Source organism: Urocitellus parryii, chromosome 15 (assembly GCF_045843805.1).
Source record: "Urocitellus parryii isolate mUroPar1 chromosome 15, mUroPar1.hap1, whole genome shotgun sequence".
Lineage (NCBI taxonomy): Eukaryota > Metazoa > Chordata > Mammalia > Rodentia > Sciuridae > Urocitellus > Urocitellus parryii.
This window is the reverse complement of record NC_135545.1, coordinates 26,964,766-26,987,206: the sequence shown is the minus strand read 5'-3', so window position 1 is coordinate 26,987,206 and position 22,441 is coordinate 26,964,766. Positions and strand designations below refer to the sequence as shown.

The following is a 22,441-nucleotide window of genomic DNA, read 5'->3' as shown; positions in this document are numbered from 1 at the left end:
ACGTAGCAAGTGTTGGGGGTAAGCGCTGGGGAGACCCAGGGTCCCAGAGAGTCTGCTACTGGTCCTGAGGTGGCCTGGGGCATTGCCACCCCCCTCCTCCCCGTTCCCCCAGACCCCAGGGGGGCACCTGGGCTGGGGCTGGGTGGGAGCCGGCTTTTCAGAAGCCGAGCTCTTCCCTCAGTAGCGACATCCTGACAACAAGCTCTCCATCGACCTGGTCCCTCTGCTGCCGGTGGCACTTAGGTGTTCCCGGTAAGCAGCCGCACACCAGGCTGTCTCCAGGCTGGCAACTGGTTAATTTTTAAAAATGTATATATTTTAGCTGTAGATGGACACAATATCTTTATTTTGTTTTATTTATTTAAATGCGGTGCTGAGGATCGAACCCGGGGCCTCACCCATGTGAGGCTAGTGCTCTGCCACTGAGCCCCAGCCCCAGCCCAGCTGGCTACTTCTAAAGGCTGTACACAGTCTCTGCTCGGTGGCTGGAGAGAGGGGGCCTCTTGGTCTCCTACGGCCACCTGTGGGCTCGACAGGAAGTCTGGGGATGGAGGGTCACTGGTGGGGGGAAGCAGCTGGTCTCTGGGAGCTCTGGGAGCCTGGCTGGTGACTTCCCGGTACCAGAGTCCTGGGGTGGTGGGGGACTGGGCCCTGATCCTGGTTACGCTGCCCTCGTCTCGTTCCTCAGCAGAGGCAGACCTGTGGCCGGGCTCTGCACAAATTGTACTGAGTACCTGCCTTGTTCCAGGGCCACGCTGGGTGCTGAGGGGCAAGGGAGGGGGATGAACAAAACCCCTGAGATATGTCCAGCAAGTCCCTGAGCTCAAGTGGGGGTCCCGACTCCACGTGGGTGAGGACCGTGGGAGTGGGCCAGGAGAGCTGGCCTGGGGAACCTCTGGACCCTTCCCTGTCTGACATTGGCGCTGGTTCCTGAGTGGAGCCCAGGGCAGGGAGCAGCAGGCAGAAGTGATGTGTCCTGAGAGTGGAGGCCACGCTCCAGAGCTCTGCTCCCAGGCCCGTCCCCAGCCACGAGAGATCACCGAGGTCCACTATTTAAACCATGGCTGTTCCGTGGCCTCTTCCTCAATTTGTAGACGGGGCCCACGGAGCCCGGAGACAGCGCTTCCTGGCCTGACGCATCGCTGCCGGGCTGTGGCCCAGGCACTCTGGGCTCTGGGTCTGCACCCTCTGTGCTTGTCTGTGACCTTGAGCCACCTCCCTCAGCCTGCTACTGGTTTTAGGGGGACACATCCCTCCACTCCCCTCCTTCTCTTTCCCTCGTGAGGCTTTTCTTTCTGCCGACACCACAAGGGGGTGATTTTCACCCCAGTCTCCTTGCCTTGAGTTCTGTGCCAGGAGCAGGAGCAATTAGGAGCGTCAGGCTCTGGCGCTGGCCACAAATTAGCTGGATTTATCGAGCTCCCCACGCGGCCCTGACCATCCTCCTCGCTGCCTACCTCCGGCCCTGCTCTCCGTCTCCCCCTTCCCAGAGATGACACATGACAGCGCGAAGAGGGCAGAATGGTCACCGCCTCAGGAGGTCACGAGGAAGTAACAGCATACAATTTTCATGGTTCCAGGGTGGCTTCGTCCAACTGTTCTTCATTACTGCACGCGGCGAGATCAGTTTTATTAAGATCGGAAGGCTCGGAGGAGCGTCGCCCTGAACTACGCACTGGATTTTTATTTTTTATTTTTGGTGAGGGTGTTTGGATCGCATCCTCTTCCTTCTTCCTGTCCCCCCTCCCCCTCTGTCCTCTTGCTTTCCACCCATCCCTGTCCCATCACCGCTGGGAGTTGGGTGCAGGTGTGCTGTGGGCGGAGGAAGCTGCACCTCCTTGTGCCTTTGAGGGTTGGTCTCGTGAACCCCCCAGGGTGAGGGTAGAGCCATTTGTTCCTGTATTTCTGGAACACCAGCAGGGTGCCTGTGACAGACTGTCAGTCTCCTCGGGGTGAGGAGCTGCGGTTTGTTCTTTGATGCAGCGAGGTCGCCCGGAAGGTGGCCCTCATGCAGGGAGCTCACATCACCCTGAACAGGTGATAAGACTGTCCTCATGTGCTAGGTGAGGAAACCGAGGCTCCGAAATGTAAGTCACCAAGGTCATGCAGAAACAGACAGGAACCTAGGTCCTGAATCCCAGCGACCCTTCCTGATATGTTGGGCAGGCTTGAGGGGCCCTGCTGGGAAAGTCACTAGCAGAGTCTCCACCCGTGTCCCCTGGGCTGCATCCAGCACTCCAGGAAGTATTGTTTGGTGCACACTGTATTCCTTTAAAATTGAAGTTAATATTTTGAAAGCAAGAGATTTTTCATAAAAGTAGAGATTTCCTCCTTGAAGAAAAAATCAGCAGCTGCGGTCACATGAGACATGGCGGTCACACGGGGCATGGAGTTTCTATAGGACGTAGAGAGGTTAGCAGGGGCCATACTTGGTGAGCCTCTGCAACTCTGTCCTGCCCTTACTCTTGCCAAGCCCTTTCCGGGCATTTGGATAATGGGGGGGGGGGTGCGTGGTGAGATTTGGTCTACTCATGATCTAAGCGGCAATGGGTTGATTCACCCACCTGAGCCTGCTTGGCTCTCTGTGAAATAGGTCTGATGGTACCTTCTTCCTTACTGAGACACAGGTCACTAGATGAAGGTACTGATGACTCCGTACGTGTGGTCTGAGGGAAGCTGTGGTCATTATGCAGCTCACCACTTTTGACCTCAGGTTCTAGAATCCCCCATAACTGAAGTGATGTTTTCTGGAAGGTTCTAGTCATTTCCATGGACAGCCTTGGACCTCGGGGAGAGGATTGTCCTGTACTCAGTTCCTTGTGGCCAGCCAGGACAGACCATCCCAGCGAGGCTCATGATGCACCCTGGTCAAGTGCAACATCTCGGATCCTGGCTGGAAATTCCATCCAGAGAGCCATGGGCACAGATGGGGGCCAGCGGGCACCCTGCAGACAATCATCCGGAAGTTGCCTCCCTATTTAAGAAGCTAAATGTACGTGGCATTCTGTGTTAAAATATTTGCCTATGGCTCTTCTGCCAAGAGAACCCGCCAGGCCGAGGGTTAAACGCTACCTCCGTGCCTGCACTACAGACATTTTAAACCTGAAGATATCAAGGGCTGCCTCTCAGAACTTGGGGCCAGCAGTGGATGCACGAGCAGGGTCCCTAAGGGGGGTTGGAGTCTCCTTGCCCAGCTGGCCCTGCGCCTCCAACCAGGGTAGGCAGGCTGCCCGAGGAAGGAGGTGTTGGTGGAGAGGTTCTCCTCTGCAAACACGGCCCCGGATGGGTGTGGACTTGTGGCTCAGCCAGTGCCCAGGTTCTGAGAGTGCTTTTGCCCTCGGGAATATATATGTTGGTAGGAAATATACAGGTCGAGAGGAAGAAGTACACATTTTCTCTTAAAAAAAAAAGTAGGGGGTGGGGTTCTGGCTCGATGGTGGAGCGCGTGCCTAGCATGTGTGAAGCACTGGGTTTGAGTCTCAGCGCCACATATAAATAAATAAATACAGGTCCATTGCCAACCAAAAAATATTAAAAAGCAAATGTCAACCCTTCCTGGGCTGTTTTTCCCACAGCCACCGATAGGGGGCGAGACCCGGAGAATTGGGCTGCTGAATTGTAAATATATTTCCAAGCTGTCTCCCCAGGCCTGGGCCCAGGGCCTGTCCGTGCAGGCCTAGGTCAGAGGTCATGTTCTTTTAGGCTTGTCGCATCCTCAAGTTTGCACACCCTGGAAGGAGAGCACCTTGGATTCAAACCTAGAGTGTTCTCTGGCTAAGTGGACTTTATTTCTCAGGGGGTCTCTGTGGATATTTTTGTGCCTTTCAAAGGGGGATGTGCGCTGACATTCCTCATCTTCGTCCTCAGGAGCTCATCCGGGCCTCCTGAGAGTCCTCTCTTTCAGTATGACCTCAAATTCTTGTCTGCATCGTGATGCTGCACGTGTTGGGATAAATATTAGCAGCGGCAATAAGGCAGAATGGTTTTCTCAAGTGGTATTTTGACCCAGGTGCAGGCTTTGTATTTATTACTGCATTACAATAATTGGACCTGACTAAGTGAGTGTCCGAGAGGGTGAGTGACTTGTCCAAGGTCTCCCGTTTCTGGATGGTGGACTGTGGCATGGACGAGCTGGCTCCCAGGTCTGCCATTCCTTCCTGTTCTTCCGCTGTCATCCGCACAGTCCCTGGAATATGAGCCCAGCTGACTGGTGTTTGTGTGGTTGTTAATTCACGACCATCTTTATTCTAAGACCTTTGGTCCCTCTAGACTCTGTGCCAGTGCCCTGTGCCTCCTGGGCAGTGCAGGCTCCCTCCTCAGGCCCTGACCTGTCTATAATCCTCTGCCTTCTGCAGAGGTGGAAGGCAAGCTCTGCCTTCCAGGTCTGGCTGGGAGGAGAAGGGACACGTGGGGCAGCCTTCCCAGGACCTGCTGGCTCTCTGGGCTGATGGCAACTGCCCCTCTCTCCCTTGGCCCCACTCCTGGCTCTGGCCCTTCTCCCTGCTGTGGGCACCCCCTCTTCCTGCACCCTTCTTGCTCCTGCCTTCCCCTGCCCCGGCTGCTCTGGGCTCTGACACCCTGCAGGGCTCCGGGGCTGGTTTGCGTGTGGTGCTTGCTGTGTGCTCGTCCTTGGGTGGCCCTGCTTTCAGGTGAGACTCACCCCTCCCCGGTGCAGTAGGAGGGCTTGGTGTCCACCGTGATCAGCTCCTGACCGACATGGAGGAAATCAGAGGCCCCAGGCAGGAGATACAGCTTGCGTGAGGCTCTTCGTGTCGGGGGCTGGAGGGCATCGGCTGTCATTGGCACCCAGATGCCCGGCCACCCTGGGGTGACGGTGCTCTCCCTCACTGCTGTACCTCCACTTTAGCAGCTGTTCCTTCACCTGTCCACTCCTTTGCCACCTGGTATTCAGTAAGTCTCCCTCTATGCCAGGCTTTGTGTGGGCTTGGAGGGCCCCAAGATCAACAGGACCAGGAAGCACCCTGTTAGTCATGGCAAACATGCACGGTTGTGTCTGGCACACAGTAGACGCTCAGTAAACATTTGCCGAGTGAAGGGAGGGAGGGAGGGCAGGTGGGGGAGAGTGTGACGGTGGGCCCTGGGTGTCTCATGCGTTTCAAGCTCTGCCCTTGTTTCCTCTGTCCTGGGAACGCGGAAGCTGCCAACAGCCTCCTGCCTCCCATGTGTGGATACTCAGCCCGGAGACCCCAGAGGCAGGGCCCCCAAATGTCCTTGGGAGGTTCTGAGGATGCCCAGGGATCCATGCCAGCTGATTCCCACGGTACCTCCAAGGAGAAGAAGAGGCACCCCCGAGTGAGACTCTTCCTGATGTAAGAGATGGCCGGGGCCAGGGCCCGGGGGACACTCCCTGGTGTTTCTGGCTGAGGCTCTCAGCTGGCCCTCATGACCACGAGGTAGAAGGCGTCCTGTTCCCAGACCTGGCAGCGGGGAGCAGCCGGACTCCCCGGGCCCTCTCCCCTTTCCCCATTCCCCTCTTGCTGGACTTGGCCGCTGTCCCCTCCAGCCCTTCCTCCGGCGTGTCCACTTTGCCGTGAAGCAGGGGACATGCAGGCCGAAGCTCTGACCTCCTGCCGTGGGCCTTGCAGGTACTCCTGAGTCTTGGTTTGTTTCCCCGTCTGAAAGTAGGAATGTCCAGCGGACCTACCCCGTAGGGTCTCTGCGATGGAAATGGGGAGGGAGAAAACGTAGATTGTACCGGGAGCACCACCTTCGGCTGCAGGGGGAGGCTGGGCCACCTTCTCCATCTGACAAGGTCCCTGCTGACCCTTCCCTCGGGGGGGCCTGGGGTCACTGCTCTGGCTGCACAGCCCTTTCTACCGAGTCCCACTGACCTTCCTCTTATCGTCATCTTGAGTGGAAGCTCTTGCTTTCTCATGAGAAGTGGAGGAGGCAGAAGTTTTTGCGTTTTCTCTTTGCTCATAGGAAGTCTTCTGAGTCGGCGTGTTGGGTGCCAGGACTTGGTTTTATGGGGTGTGGTGTTGGGGGGTGTCCACTAGTGTGGCTGTGCCTTCTTTCTCCTGGTCTCAGGAAGAAGCTGGTAGGACAGAGCAGCCTCCTCATCTGTTAGGCTGAACCATTGCAGAGGGCCAGTACCTGACTTTTTTGACCTAAAAAGATGGCGTCTTCCTATGATTCACCTAATTGTTACCATCTGACAATCCAGAGTGCCACAACACCACCTTTCCTCTAGCTCCTGTATGTGTGGATATTGAGACCCACTTCTCTGAAACCAATCCATTTACTGAGCCCCAGTTTGGGGGACGGTACTTAGCAACAGCAGGTGCATCTCTACCCCCAAAGAGCTTGCGATTTGGCGGGGAGTGCTCTGGCCAGCTGTTGCTGTGTGGCAAACCCCTCCAAACGCAGTGGTCTAAAGTGACCGTCTCTTGCTGTCTCTTACTTTTCCCCTGGCTGACTGGTACTGTTGGCGGTCTCACTTGGTGTTACTTGTACAGTGGCAGCCACACAGTGATTGGGATTGATGTCGGATCTGAATACTCATCTGGGCTGGATGTCCAAGATGGCGTACTCCCGTGGCTGGCAGTTGGTGCTGGAGGCTGGGAGTCCATCTGGGACTGCCAACTGGAGCGCCTGTACGTGCTCTGTCCAGGTAGCTCGGGCTTCTTTTATCTGGTAGCTGGGTTCCCTGGGGGAATGTCTCAGGAGACCAGGAGACTCGGGGGAAGCTGCAAGTCTTCTTCTGACCTTGCCTCAGACACCCTGAACGTCACTTCCATTGCATTCCGTTGGTCCAGAGAGTCACCGGGCTGACCAGCCCAGCAGCAAGTTGTGGAGGTGAATGAGAACCCTCTTCTTTATGAGAGGCAAGGGTTCACTGCAGAGGAACAGGTGGGATGGGAAATCTCAGGGTCGTCCCTAGAAAATCCAGACTGCCACGGTGAGAGTAAGCCAATCAGCCCACAGACGTACCAGTCGACACGGCGCCCCGTGCACCAACTGCAATGGGAAGGGGCCGATGGAGAGAGATCCTAAGTGCCGCTGGAGCTCGAGGCTGTGGGGGTCCGAGTCAGGTGGGGGAAGAATGGAGGAACCCTTCTTGGCAGGGAGCAGGAGTGTGCAGCCCTCAGCAGTTGGAGCGATTGAAAGAGGGTCTGAGTGGTGTGCAGACGGGGGTAAGACAGAGAGGTCAGCGGGAGCCGTGGGGGGCTTCAGCAGCCATGGCAGCCCCTGCCCCCATGACTGTGATGGGGTTTACAGATTCCCCAGCACCTGGCTTTTCCCCCTCACTCGGGTGTGTGCTGTGGGGGACGGTGTGGCAGTGCGGTTAAGTGTTAGACGTACCTGGACTGGAAACCTGGCCCTGCCACCTCCTTCTGACCTCACCTGTAAAATGGGGACATGATGGTGACAGCTCGTAGGGCTGCCTGGTTGTGCTTGGCTGGGGGCCAGGGATGCAGGGAGTGCATGGCTGGGGCTGGCTGTTTTGGGGTGCCGGTTGGAAAGCACCATGCTGGGAGTTGTCCAGGGTGGGGCTGGAGGTCAGGGAGTAGGGAGGTTTGTCTCCTGGACCAGGAGGCCAGTGTTTTCCGCCCTGGTGTGGTTTCCTGTCCCCTGCACATGGGCCTTGAGGGAGAGGGCTCTGATGGGAAATCTGTTCAGCCAGGGCCTTCCCTGAATGAGTCTTCTGCTGTAGACCGTTCCCGGGAGGACTGGGGAGGGCCAAAGGACAGGCCAGTGAGCCTGCTGTCAGGAAGACCTTTTACAGCCTGATGACTTTGCTTCGTGGGCCCCTGGGTACCTGGAGGGGCCAGCAGGCCAACGGTAGCTGAAGCTCAGGAGTCTCTCCCTGTGTTGGAGACACCAGGAGCACTCAGGGTGAGGATTTAACCGGGGCCAGCTGCTGTGCCTCCTCTGTGCTGGCTTAGGTCACATTTAGGCTCAGGACAGTGGCCAGGGAGACCTCAGCTGCTGGACAGGGTGGATGTGGAACAGGCAAGACCACCTGTCCTGACGGGGCTGGGTAGGGGAGTATGGAAGGTCCAGTCCTGTGGTCCTCAGGGTCTCCCTGGGCAAGTGCTGAGACTGTGCTCAGCCGGGACGGCTGCCTTCCGGGCTCCCTGTTCTCAGAGCTCCTGCCTCCTGGGCCTCAGAGAGCGGGGGTCCCCGGCAGGCGACAGATGTCCTGCGTCATTAGCAATAGTCTTTGTAAGTGCCATTCCTTGCATGGTTTGGGGTGACCTTGCGGAGCCTCAGTGTTTCATCTGCAAATGGAAAAATAGCACCATTTATTCTTTCTCCTTTTGATGAAGTTCAAATACTGTTGGGCATAAGAGTGCCTGGCCAAGAGTCCAACCTGCCGGGGGGCGGGGGAAGGCTTCCTCTTCTCCGGGTCCTGTTTTCTTGGAGTCGGCAGAGGGGCACTGGGTTGTCAGGATGCCTCTAAACTTATTCAGGCCGCTGACTCCGCCCTCTCTGGCTCCACCTTCCTGAGGGTCAGGCTGGCTGGGCTTCCCAGCCAGCCCAGATGTGGAGGGCCAGACCTTTGTCTGCCCCGCACAGGGCTCCACCTCTGCCCCTGCGCCCCCTTCTCCTCTCCCGGCCCTGTCTGCACAGCCACGCTGCCTTCCCATTAGTAGCCAGCCGGAGGGGAGGTGACAGTTCCTTAAAACAGATTTATACTCTTGGACGACTTTATGGGCTTTTGCCTTATAAAAACCCGAGAGTTGACATTCTGATTTATCTACTCCCGAGTCAACAGGATGTACCAGATTTAAAGAGATCAAATGCATTGTAATGTTTGTGGTTCCAGTTGTGGATTAGATGAGCTGTTATAGAAAGTGCTGCCGAGTAAATATGGCAAAGGGTGGGGGGGGGGGCGGATAATTTAAATATGTCTATTAAACTGTGTGTTAAATAAAGTAGCACAAGCGTGGTGTGGAATGTAACTTATTATCTGGAGAGTCCGTGTAAGTAGATAAAGCTGGAATTATGATTCTTTTTTAATTCTCTACAGAATTTTTTTTTTTTTTTTTTTTTTTATTAAGGGAAGAGACAGTAAACTAGGAATTTCAGGGACGGCGCTTGACTGCGTAACCGTGGTTGGGTGATGACTTATAATGTCGAAGACTCCAAATGATGTTTCTCATTTCTCGAGCTTTCTATTTCTTGCCATTGCTGCCACAGCAGATCAGATTCCCTGAGATAAATATGTTGCCTGGCTTTTAATGGGATTTCTGTATTGCTGGGAGTTGGCTTGTTCCAATAATAAAAGAACCTAAAAATTGTACATCCCTTAATTGGTAAGAAGAGAGATGTTTTGATAGGCCACAAATGGAAACATTGATTTTTACTGCCTCCGCGGCGTGGCTTGCCCCGTTCCCCGCCACGGAAGGCAGCAGCTGGCTCTCCGATGAGCTGATTTGTGTTCGCAGGTTCTTGATGTCGGGTGCTTGGAAGCACGTGTTCTGCGCGGCCGGGAGAAATAGAGCCCTTATAACATTAGCTTGTGTCTAAATTGAAATATTTATAGGACCGAGGTTTCTACCTTGAATCGAATGCATTCTTGGTTTTGTTTCTTTTTTGCTTTGGTGACCTGCTCTCAGACATTTAAAGGTTGTGTGTCAGGTCATGGGCCTGATGGGAGTGCAGACATACACGAGTCGCCCCCACACACCGCACACGCACAGGTGGGCATGCAGTTTTGCATAGAGATTTGCACAAACATGTTTCTACAGAATAGAGATCTCTTTGATTTCAATCAGAGCTGCTAGTGTTGGGGTCTGTTTTCCAGGATGAGTGTGGGAAGAGACAACACACTCTTCGATTTTCAAATCCAGGGGTGAATGTATTTTAATGGGCAGATTTACTCTGCTGAGGTTTATTGGGATTATTGATATGTTCTGAACGTTATATTTACCATTTTTTTTGTTTGTTTGTTTTTTGGTACCAAGTATTGAACCCAGGTGTGTTTAACCACTGAGCCACATCCCCAGCCCCCTTTATAAATAAATATATATATTTTTTTTAAAAAAAATATTTATTTATTATTTAGGTGTAGATGGACACAACACAATGCCTTTATTTTTATGTGGTGCTGAGGATCGAACCCGGGTCCCGCCCGTGCTAGGCGAGTGCTCCACGGCTGAGCCACAATCCCAGCCCCCCTTTTTATATTTTATTTAGAGAGAGGGTCTCACTGAGTTGCTTAGGGCCTCACTAAGTTGCTGAGGCTGACTTTGAACTCATGATCCTCCTGCCTCAGCCTCCTGAGCCCCTGGGATTACAGATGTGCACCACCGTGCCTGGTATTAAATCACTGTTATCTGCAGATGAGCCACTCACATGCGCAGGGCTAATCACACAGTAGGTATTTTATTTCAAAGAAATGGATCCAACCATTCCCACCCCGACTCTCACTCTCTAGGCAGCCCTCAGGCCCCAGGTGAGAGGTTCGGCATGTTTGAGTTCGCAGTCTGACTGCAAGGTCCCTTGAGCACACCCACCTCTTTTATTCCGCAATCAGAACATCTTTGCAAGGGGCTGAACCAACATGGCCACCTTGGGCGCCTTGTGTGGAGGGAGAACATGGCTTAGGGGTCTCCCAGCTCTAAACTGCAAGGTTTGTAGGGGAAGCTACAAGTCGAGGTGTGCTAGGAGCAGCTGGTGGAAGCTCTGCAGAGGCCTGTAACAGAATTGGTTTTTTAGGAGACAAATGCTACAGTGTTTTCACCTCCCTGAGGGGTCATGACCCCCAGCAGCCAGGCACGGAGGAAAGATGACAAGTAATCCCCCTAGAAGATTTGTGCCATGAATTAAAGAATCTAGTTGAGAATTATGGCACCACATGCTACAAAAAAACCCCATATATTAATATACTGAGAGGTGTCAAGAATAATGGACCCCGGGAGGTAGAGTAATTAAATGTATCTTAATAAATGCCGGGCAATTCTTTTAAAACCCTTTCCCCAGACCCCGTCAGCTGACATGGACTGTATTCTTCCTGTTGGCAGGAGGCCTAGAAGGAGAGCCGGAGAGTGATCGGAAAACCAGCCGGGCGCTGGAAGACAGGAACAGCGTGACAAGTCAAGAGGAGAGAAATGAGGACGATGAAGACATGGAGGATGAGTCAATTTACACCTGCGATCACTGTCAGCAGGACTTCGAGTCTCTGGCAGACCTGACGGACCACCGGGCCCACCGCTGTCCTGGAGGTAATGCTAAATAGCGCCGGGATTCTGACAGGTGGTTACACGGATAATTGGGCATAGCAACAGCTTGAAGCCTCAAGTGAGATTAAAGAATTAATAATGTAATTTTACAGTTAATGTCATTTTATTGTGGTGTCTTGGGTACCCTGGATCCGCCTTTTAAAATAAAATTAAAAATAAAAGCAACAGCTTTCCAACCGACAGGAATTGGGTAGAGGCGCCCCGTCCCGGGTCCCCGTGGAATGGTGCTCTGCAGAACTCGGGCCAAAGTGGGTGGGTCTGCACACCCCCCCCCCCCCGATTTCTTGGATTTCCTTTAGGAAACCCAGCAATGAAGAGGTTGTTAGTGTAGAGTTAAGCCAGCTGAAGTGTGTGAGCTCTGAGGTTTCTGATGGGACAAGGAGGATTGCAAAGACCAAGGACAGCCTGTGCAGAGAGGGCCGTGGTCCCGCTCCGTGCTGGTCCTTCCTCTCTGGGTAGGAGGAGAAGGGGAGGCCCTGAGGTGACCCTCCACATATTTAGTGCTTTGGAGAAGGTGTGCGAGAGCAGGGTTTCCCTAGGAGCTACTGCAGACTTCGTGTGTGTGTGTGTGTGTGTGTGTGTGTGTGTGTGTGTGTCTGGGGCAGGTGGGGAACTAAAGGACATGTTATTCCTTGCTGTGGGGCACCCGTGGGCAGGGATCCCACATTTCTGGGTCCTGAGTTTCCAGAGAGGGAATTCATAGCATCTGTGTCCCTGACACCCATCATGGTTGTTGACGAGACCCTTTGGATGCTGGTTTTTGGTTGGGGGCCAGTATGGTTAAAGGGACCTGTCGCCTAATTGGGAGTAAACTTTCTGATAAGGAGTAGTTTGAAACTCAAAGCTCTTGCTGACCCTACTTCTCATGTCATCTTGAACATTTGGAAAAGCCAAGTGTTTGTGGGCAGCGGCTATGACTTGCCCTCTAGTGACATCAGTATCTGCACAGCCCTGGCCAGACCAGGTCAGATGCAAACACCAAGAGACCTGAGAGGGCTCTTAGCATTTTGAACTTTCTGTTTCTCGGTGATCCAAACTCCATTCGTTGGGAATTTGTGGTAGTTCAACCGGAGGCAGAGATGATGGGTAATTTATAATCTTCAAATTGGAATTGGAAGGTGCCTATAGTGTTTGCTTGTCCCGTCCCCAAAACACCGAGATACCAAGAATGAAAAATTCTGCTCCACAAAGATCATAGAGCTATTTGGTGGCCAAGTTAGGACCTTTTCAGGACCCTGGGTTATTGACCCTTATCCTGTTTGAGAAAATACTAGACACTGGTGTATTTTTTTGTTTTGGTTTTTTGTTGTTTTTGTTTTTGGTACTTGGGATTGAGCCCAGAGGTGCTTAACCACTGAGCCACATCCCCAGCCCCCCCCCCCTTTTTTTTTAATATATTTTATTTAGAGACAGAGTCTCACGGAGTTGCTCAGGGCCTGGCTCAGTTGCCGAAACTCACAATCCTCCTGCCTCAGCCTCCCAAGCCACTGGGATTGCAGACGTGCACCACTCTGCCCTGCTGACACTAGTGTATTTCTTAATTTAACCAAGAATCGAGGTGGAATTTAACTATAAGAGAATGAAATCTAGTCCCTGACTTTTTAAAAACAATCAACTCACTGATGGTCTAATTAAGAGCGATTCTCTTTATTCTCTAAGAGCCAGTGAGACCACTCCGTGTGGTCCTGAAAGCCGGCCCGACTCTGCTCAGCAGGTCTCTCCTGAGTCTCTGCGGCTCCTGGAGCGGACCCCACCTGCACCACCCACTGTGGCCGCTCTTCCCTCCAGCTCTTCAGAGTCCAGCCCATTCTGTGTCTTTCAAGGACATTTTTGAAAACGGTGGGGCCCTAGGTGGAGAAGGGAAGCCATGAGACTTGGGGGCTGGAGGTAGCAGGGTTCTGTGCCAGCAGAAAGGAACGGCGGTTAATTGTGCTCCTTCCTGGGCAGGCTCCCCTTCCCAGTGGCGGACTCTCTTCTCAGCAGCTTCTGACTCTGGCTGCCATCCACGGCAGCCCCGTTGGCAGGGTCCCCAGCCATCCTCATCGATGCCGGTGGTATCTACTGAGAGTCTTGCCCGCTTCCTAACAGGACCCCACTAACGACCTCCGTGGGGACGCGGGAGCCAGGAAATCTCCCCAAACCCTGGAGCATTGGAAGGGAGTCAGAAATTCCTTGAAAGACTAGGAGAAGCAACCTTGCCTAATAACCTCCCCGAGAAATTCATTACCGCCCCGTGAAGGGGGGACCCGGTCTGAAGGAGTCTCCCCGACATGGACCGGAATGTGAGGAGCCCTCTCCCCCAGGACTTGGGTTCTTAGGGTTACCCGAGCCAAGGTCGCCCGCCGGGAATGGCCTGCGAATTACTCCAAAGGGTTCCCTTCTAAGATGTATTCTTGCTTTCTCTCTATGTCCACGGTGACTCTGAGGCTGTGTGTGTGTGTGTGTTGGGGGGTGGGGTGGGCATCAGTTCAATCCTCAGGGATTTTTAATATTTTTAAAGTTGTCAATGAACCTTATTTATATCTGGTGCGGAGAATCGAACCCAGTGTCTCACACATGCTGAGCAAGTCTTCTTCTGAGCTGCAACCCCAGCCCTAAATTCTGTTTTAGGCATTGGACTTGAGTGTAAGATGTTTGGAGATTGGCTTCTGTTTTCATATTGGAACTAATATGAAAAAAATTGGCATAGTGAAATCCCAGTGACTCAGGAGGCTGAGGCAGGAGGATCGAAAGTTGGAGGCTAGACTCAGCAGTTTAGTAAGGCCCTGTCTCAAAATGGAAAAATAAAGAGTGATGGGGATGTGGCCCCGTGGTTAAGCATCCTTGGGGTCAATCCCCAGTACAGGGGAAAAAGATTAGCAATAGTGGGCCCTTCCAGGCCAGACCCTTGGGTTTGCTGAATGATTGCCATTGGCCCATCAACAGAAGTCACTAACCCGCTACCTGCTAGATGCTATCCAAGGGACGATGCAGGTGGACATTATTGTCCTTCTGGAGCGTGCATTTTGAGGAAAGATGGACGTTTTACAGTTTTACAGACATTTCAGAGAGGGCTGTGTTCAGCTCAGGCCGGGCAGGCTGTGGGGACCACCAGAGGTTTCTGAGAACAGATGAATCTGATGCTTAGATGAAGGGTCTATCTGAAAATAAACAAAACAAAACAAAACAAAACGTGTTATTTCTTCCCTCAGCAATCCACATGGAGCACTCTGTGACTAAGTGTGCTGGGATTTGTCCCTATCAGCACGAGTCAGTTCTGCCACGGACACCAGCATGGTGTCTTCCGATTTCCCTGAGTTGTGACACTCTATTTGGAGATAGCCTCAGACCCCACAGGGTGAGGGCTCCTCCCCACAGGGTCTGCCCCTCGTGCCCACTGCAGGTGTGAAAGGTGAGCTCCAGGTTGTGACCTGGCCTTCTGATGGGTGGGGCCGCACACCCCCTCTCTGGGTTGGACCCATTTGCTAGAATACTTCAGAGAACCCAGGGAGACACCTGCATTTGCCAGTTCATTACAAAGGGTCCTATCCAAGCTCTCTGAACCCCGTCCCTGTTTTGAGGGAGGCTTCATTACGCAGCCACGATTGATGAGATATTGGCCGTTGGCGATCACCGTGAGCTTCAGCCCCTCTCTGGCTCCCAGGAGGCTGGGGACCAAATATATATCTTACCATATACAAGTCTGCCAACTGGGCGGGGTCTTCTCTGCTGTCAGGAATCCGGGGTCCGCCCTTTCAGCTGTGGGTCCTTCCCAGCATGGGGGTCTTGGGTGTGAACGACTCTTGTCCCCTGCAGAGACTGTCACTGCTGGAAGGTACAGGAAGGTCATCCTTCCAGGCCCTCCGTGTGTGGGAGCAGGACCAGGCGATGGGGGTGGGGTGGCGTGTGTTTATGAGATGCAGTCCTGAATGGAGGGTTTCTCCCCCCACGTATTTTCTTGGTGCATTATAGTTGTACATCCTGATGGGATTTGCTGTTATGTGTTCCTACATGCGCACAATACACAATATAACAATATGATTTGACCGATATCCCTCCCCCGCACTTCCCCCCACCCCCCTTCCTCCCTACAGGTAGTTTTTAAAGAAACGGGTGGCGGGCGGGTTCAGCGCTGTATGCCTGCCATCCCAGTGACTCAGGAGGCTGAGGCAGGATCAAAATACAAAATATAAAAAACGGGCTGGGGAGGTGGCTCAGTGGTTAAGTGCCCCTGAGTTCAATCCTTGATACCAGAAAATTCACAAAAAATAAGAAACCCAAATATCAAAACACACTTGGAGCCAGGCGCAGTGAGGCACACCTGTCATCCCAGCGGGACTGGAGGCCCAGGCAGGAGGATTACAAATTCCAAGCCAGCCTCAGCAACTTACTGAGACCCCGTCTCTAAATCCAATATGAAAAAAGGGCTGGGGATGTGGGCTCAGTGGTTAAGTGTCCTTTGGTTCAATACCTGGTACCAAATAAACAAGACTTGCAAGGCATAGTGGCCTCTGGACTCTCTGTGGCCACCTGGGAGGCTGTAGTGTGGGTTTGCAGACTTCTGGAGGGGGTGAGGAGTGGGGCAGTGATGGGGCCCGGGGAGCTCACCGTGGAAGGGGGAGCCTTGTTTCAGATTCCTAAGGGACATTCCCCACTGGAGCTGGCCTCCGTACTGAAGAGTCCTTGGCATTTCAGTGGGAGCTGGTGAGTTCTGCAGCAGGAAGGGCAGCCCCGGGCCCATAAGTTGTCACAGAGTGGACTCTAAGAACTCGGGCACCTCAGTGTCCCTCCTCGGCCTCTGTCTCTCTCCCATTCATGTCTTAGGAGAAAACGACATTTAAAGGTACCAAATGTTGCATTTTTATGACATGAAATGAAACCAGCAAAAATCATGTTCCCAACCACCGTGTGATTTTTTCCTTGCTTTGCTCCAGCCTGCGCCCACAGGATGACAAATGTTGACATGCTTGGAGTCGTGAGCACATGCCATTTTATATTCTGCAATCGGCACTTAGTGCTTTCTGAATGGATTCCCACATTGCTATTCAGTCTTTTCCTTTTTTTTTTTTTTTTTTGAGTGTGTGTGTGGGGGCTCTTTCTTTCTTGGCTTTATTTATTTATTTATCTGTCTGGTTGTTTATTTTCTCTCGTTTTGATTCTGGGGATTGAACCCAGTGGTGCTTTACCACTGAGCTACATCCTCAGTGTTTCTTATTTCGAGACTGGGGTCTCACTAGGTTGCAGAGGCTGGCCTTGAACTTGTGATCCTCTTACCTCAGCCTCCAGAGTCCTGTGTGCCACCGTGCCCGGCTCTTGTCTTTCAAGTAGCAGTGCTCAAAGAGAAAGCTTGAGTGGCCTGTACTGGGTCCCTGTCCTATAAACATGTTGAATTTTTACCGAGAGCCCAGTAGATGAGGGTGTTTGCACTGAGAGATAGGCTGACTCCCTGAGTGTGCGGGGCTCATCCTGTGCCTAATGGAGACGTTGTTTGTGGGCACCAGGTCAGGAAATGGATCCGTTGGCGGTCTGAATTGCTGAGGATTGAAAGTCCTGGTTAATCCAGGTTCCACCGTCTCAAATAACGTTGGAACAGGGAATAGGCTGGAGTTGGTCTTGACACGATTTGTGGCATGGGCCACACCAATTTGAGGTCTGTAAATGGTTGTAGGGGGTGTTTTTTATCGTCTTCTGGAAGCCCGGAGGACTTCAACGACTTCAGAAAGTGTCTCTGGGAACTGCCCAGGGCACCGTAGACACGGGTTTGATTTACCCATGGGCCGATTCCAATCTTTTATGTGCTCATTGAAGCTGGTCACCCAAGGACCTTTAGTCTGGATTCAGATAGAAGGCTTTATCACTTCCTGGTATAAATACCACCTTTTAAGGGCAGTCTGTGATTTACACTGACCGCGCTGCTTTGGCCTAAATTAATGAGGCTGACTGCCCGAGGGTGTTGGGTGCCCCGTCCACGCTGTGGCAGTGTTTGGACCTGACTTTCCCAGTGACACTCCTAATTGTGTCCACAGCGGGCTATCAGCAGGGGTCTGCACTGGGCCAGTCCTGGGATGTGCCAGTCCAGGCCCTCAAGGCTGAGCCACCTGGTGGCTTTGGAGGTCCGTGGTCTCTTTACTAAAGGCACAACAGGCATTTTTTTGTTGTTGTTGTTACAGGGAGGGAGAGAGATGCAGGTAGAGACCCCATGGAAAGACTAAGGGCAGTCACAAGGGGCTCCGGCACCCCCTTGAGGAATGGGAATGGCCTTCAGCTCTGGATTGGAGCTGAGCTTTGGTTTCTTCCCTTCAGCCATCATTCCCAGTCCTCGGACCCAAGGCCAGCTCCTCGCTGGGCAGAGAGGGCCAGCTCTGAAGCAGACCAGGTTCTTGCTGCCCCCAAGAGACAGTGCTGGGGCAGATGGGGTAAACAGGTCCTCCTTTCTCCTCACTGCAGTATGGGCTGTGGTTCTTCCATTCTTCATTTAGTTAGCACTTACTGCATACTAGGCATGTGGTACTCTGCCTGGAACGTGACTCTTCAGTCCTTCCCGATTGCTCTCTGTAGCCCCTGTGCCCACACTGCCCACGTCCCTCACCCCACACCCCTCAGCATGTTCTTTAATTATTCTGCGGTGGTTTTTTTTAAAAATTAATTAATTATTTTTTATACTGGGAATTGAACCCAGAGGGACTTAACCCCTGAGCCACATCCCCTGGCCTTTTTATTTTTGTTTTTTGAGACAGGGTTTTGCTAAGTTGCTGAGTCTGGCCTTGAACTTGCAGGCAGGCCTCCTACTTCAGCCTCGCAAGTCACTTGGATTACAGACCCGTGCTGCAGCCCGGCTGGCTGGGCAAAATAGCCGGGGGATGACGAGCAACTTGTGTACATTGATACAGCAGGAGTGGGAGCCGTTTATTGTAGGACAGGAGGGGTATATATACATTCCACACAGCTTATCTAATTAACATAAACTAGATACAGCAGTCAACCAATAAGGAATCTCCACACTTAATGGCTCACTGGCACCACCTCACAAACCACTCCCCCTGGCAAAATGCCAGGTGCCATCCTGACTTGTTTACAGACTAACAGACCCGTGCCACTGTGCCCGTCTCTGCAGTGGGTTTTAGTGTATTTATCGCAGTCTCCCTCACAACCACGCGACTTCATGGAGACCACAGCCATTATCTGCTTTGTTCTCTGTTGTGTCCTGGTCCAGCACCTGGCACACAGTGGTGCTTAATACATGCTTGTTGAATGAACCATCTCACCTAGTCTTCACAGATGCAGCAGGAAGGTACGAGTTAGCACATCCATTCCCAATTTACACGTTGGCCAGCTGAGGCTCAGCGGGCTGGGGGGTGTCACTCAAAGTTACCGGACCTGTAAGTAGAGGCGAGACTTGAGGTGTGAACAGCGCACCAGGAGAACGCAGGTTGGGGACTGTGACGGTTCCAAACTAAACTCCAGATGTTGCATTTTTGAACACTCAACTTAAAAAAAAAAAAAAATAAGGAGGACTTTGTTCAAATAGCAACAGCGGAAAAAAAAAAGTGTTCCCCAAGGGTTAATTTTGCTGTTCCTCCTTCGACGCCCTGAGTGAGGGTCGGGACTGAGGAGCGCTCCCAGCCCCTCTCAAAGGCAGACCCTCCTTTTCTGGCAAAGGTGAGATGCTGCTGCGTAAAAAGCCGAGTGGAAAGTTAATTACACCCTGGTTTATTCAGCTGTGGCCAGAGTGACCTGTGGGCCCCGATTACAGGGCTGGGGCTGCGTAAAGGCGGGCACCTTTGCCAGCCTCACTGCTGTCTGTTGGCTGGCCAGCGCCCGCCTTTGTGAGCCAGCTCAGGCCCTTTCTTGCTCCAACAGCGTGGGGGGCCTTCCTGGCTGGGGGGTGCCCCTGGTCCTGGCTCCATTCAGGCGATGCCGAGTGGGGCCAGGGCCAGCGCTGGGAGCCACACTGCCAAACTCACAGGTGCAGGACGTGGTCTCTCTGCGTGTGCACAGCGCCTGGGTGTCAGCCGACATCACACAGTGCAAGAGGCCTGGGGCTCCAGCACGATCGATACCCCCCACGGAGAGCTCTCCCCCACGCAGACAGCGCCCGTTAGAAGGCACCGAGCGAGAAGTGGCCCCCAAACCTGCAGAAACCAGGGCGCCAGCTCAGTGAGGGACATTCACTAGTATGGAGGGGACGAAGTCAACCACTGGGGACGCACTGGAGAAATCAAATGAAAAAGGCGGGCCTTCTGCTAGGGTAGAAAGATTCGGCATCATAAATAGGTCACTTTCCCCTAAATTAACCTAGTGTTACCCAGTGGAAGTCACTGTAGGGTTTATTTAGAAATGTCCAAAGTTTGTAATAAAAAATTGGCATGCAAGGCCGGAAGGAGTATTTTGGAAGGGAAGGTGGATGTGTATGGCAACCAGATGGGTTTGTTCTGAGTGGACCAGGGGATTGGACCAGGGACCAGAGGTGGGCCCAAGGACGTCCTCAAACTTGGTGCAGGGGAAAGATGTCTGCATATCCGCGTGGGTCAGACGGACAGCTCAGGGCCTGGGATTAGGAAGAAAAAAGGAAATTGGATCCCTTCTTCATCCCTAATGCCAAATAGACCCCAAATGGACCAGAAATCTAAACAGAAAAAGAAAACTTAAAAATACTAAAAGAAAACATAGGAGAGATTTTTAGAAATTTCAATTTAATAGGATCAGGGTGAGGAAGGCCTCTCTAAATATAACCCCAAACCCAGAAGTCATAAAACAGACCAAAACATTCAGCTACAATAAAAAAAAAAAAAGTTGCATTGCACAAACCATAATAAATCAAACCAAAGACACACATCTCAAGCAAAAATATGTCCCTTAAAAGTGTAAAGAGCGCCTACAAACACTAAGAAAATAGCCAATCAATCAGCAGGGGAACAGGGCGAAGGCTGGGGATGCCTGCCCTGCCCAAGGCCAGAATCCTCGCTGGTTGGTTCGTGCCACACTTGTGGCTAGATATTTTGAATCTATCCCATGTGAAAAGGACAGAAATGGAACCAGAAAAAGAAATACTAGTGGGATCTTAAACATTTTTAAAAAGATTCAGAGCTCCGTTTATAATAAGAAAACTGTAAATTTAAGCCACAGGGAAATACCATTTTTAACCTACCAGATTGGCAAAGATCAAAAAGTTTGCCATCCCGTCTCACTGCTCAAAGTGTGCTGCTCCGTGTCAAGGCTTAGGGTCTTATTCTCCCCTCTGGCCTTAGGAGAGCCTTGTCTTGTGGCTAGAATATAGAGTAGGTGCTCAATAAATGTTGGTTGCTGTCGTCCCCAAGGAGGCTACAACCCCCCTCCCCCGCCAGGGAAAGAGGTGCCTGTGAGGAGGGGGAGAGTGGACAAGCTTTGGATGCCGTGCTTTGGGCTCAGCTCTGTGTACTGGGCCTGGACACAGCAGGTCTCCGATAACGTGTGACCAGGAAGGGGCATTTAGAGTGGGAAGAGATGGCTTTCTCCTTCGACAAGTGTTTACTGAAGGAGTCCTGTAAGCAGAGACTCCTGGGCCCTGGCGACATAGAGACAGAAGATGTCCACTTTAGAGATTCCTCGACTTGTAAGAGGAAGTGCCACGGGTGGCCTTGAAGTAGCCCCTTCTCTAGTGCCTTTCAGAGGTGTTTCAAGGTACAGAGAGGTCGCTCGCCACCACTCTCCAGGAAGGTGCCAACTGTGTGCAGCAGCCTGCCAGGGGATTGCCATTTGGGAGGAAAGGGGACAAGAAGGTGTGGGAGGGGGTACTGTGGACACCTTCACTGAGCTCTCCCCACTCCGGCCTGGAGTTCCCCATTAGCAGGTGCTTGGGAGGCCAGGGGCCCCGAGGACTGCAGTTCTGAGCTGGGCTGGGGCAGCTGTGCCCTGGGTCCCCGTGGTGGTGTGTGCCAGTGTGCCGGGGAGCTCGCGTTTCAGCGGCTGACACTGTATTCACCTCCTGTGGATTCTGCAGGCCCATAGAGTGAGCGCCGCTGTCCCGTTGCTGGCCCTGAACGCACATCTCTTTGGTACGGGATAACAGATCTTGCCATGTAGAAGGCCAGGGCTTTGGGGGCAGGAATCCACGTTTCTTTGCTTTTCCATGGGAAATACTCACCTATGTGTAGGGCTGCAGCTCTCCAAGGCTCCCAGCGTTGGAGAGAGGTTCTCATTCACTCCCACCTGCCTACCCTGAACCACTTTCTGGATCATTGAGCTCCCTGGGTCCTTTTGTGGCCCAGGGTGGGCCAGAGTGAAGTCCAGGTTCAGGGCTGGGTATCGTGGGTGTTTCTGTAGGCCGGCCCCCACCTTCGGTTCCCAGGGAGTAGGTTCTGGAGACGGCTCTGGGACAGGAACCTGCTTCCTGTTACCTTTCCTGGCAGCCACCAAAGCTGCCATTGGCTTCCCAGGAGGTGCCTGAGGCGGGAGCCCGAGGCCTGACCCACGCTGGCCTTGGGGTCTGTTGCATGTGTACTCCTGGTGTGGTCTGGGTCCTGCCTGCTGTCATCCAGTTCAGTTTGGAGATTTTTAGAAGGCAAGTGGTGATACTGTACCTACTGTGCCCAGCGCTCCGGTGTGTGTGTGTTCTGGTGTGTGTGTGTGTGTTCTAGTGTGTGTGTGTTCTGGTGTGTGTGTGTGTGTGTGTGTGTGTGTGTGTGTTCACTCATTCCTGCCAACACAGGATGCGTAACCTAGCTGAAACATGAAGTCACGATGACCCATTTGGTTGCCCGGCACATAGTAGGTCCTGGGTTAATGTGCTATTGGCGTCGAGACTTGACTCAAATCGATAAGCAGAGAAAAGGAGATGCACTGGCTCAACTGGACTCCTGACTAACAGGTCAAGGCTGGACCCCAAGGACATGGACCCAAACCCGTCTCCACAGTCCCCTTCACCACGTCGGCTTGGGCAGAGGTGTCCCCAGCACCCCCGGCGTCCCCCTCCCAGCTCAGCAGGGGTGGTAATGAGCACTGTCTTTCTGACGGTCAGGGAGGATGTCCTGAGGTCGACTCTGGGGAGTAGCCAGGACCGGGACCCACCCTAGGCCATCACCGTGGCCAGAGTGGAACATGCGTCGTGGCAAGGCTCAGGGCTGGGAGAGCCAGGGCAGCTCCATACGGACCCGAGGGTGTGAGACCTGGGGAGATGGGGACCATTTCCGTGGTAGAAATTCCATGCAGGTAGGAAGGAGTAAGTTCTAGTCCACTGCTAGGTTATCAGGTATCGACCATCAAGTCCATCAACT

General features: G+C 52.9%; 1 protein-coding gene across 1 annotated transcript in view; it reads left to right on the top strand.

The window, feature by feature from the left end:
* The window catches only part of Znf423 (zinc finger protein 423), a 318,905-nt gene that overhangs the window by 95,130 nt on the left and 201,334 nt on the right, over window positions 1-22,441 (top strand). Inside the window, exon 3 of the mRNA XM_077793144.1 lies at window positions 10,992-11,192. Within this exon, the coding sequence (XP_077649270.1) occupies window positions 10,992-11,192 (201 nt within the window). The remainder of the gene's footprint in view (window positions 1-10,991; window positions 11,193-22,441) is intronic.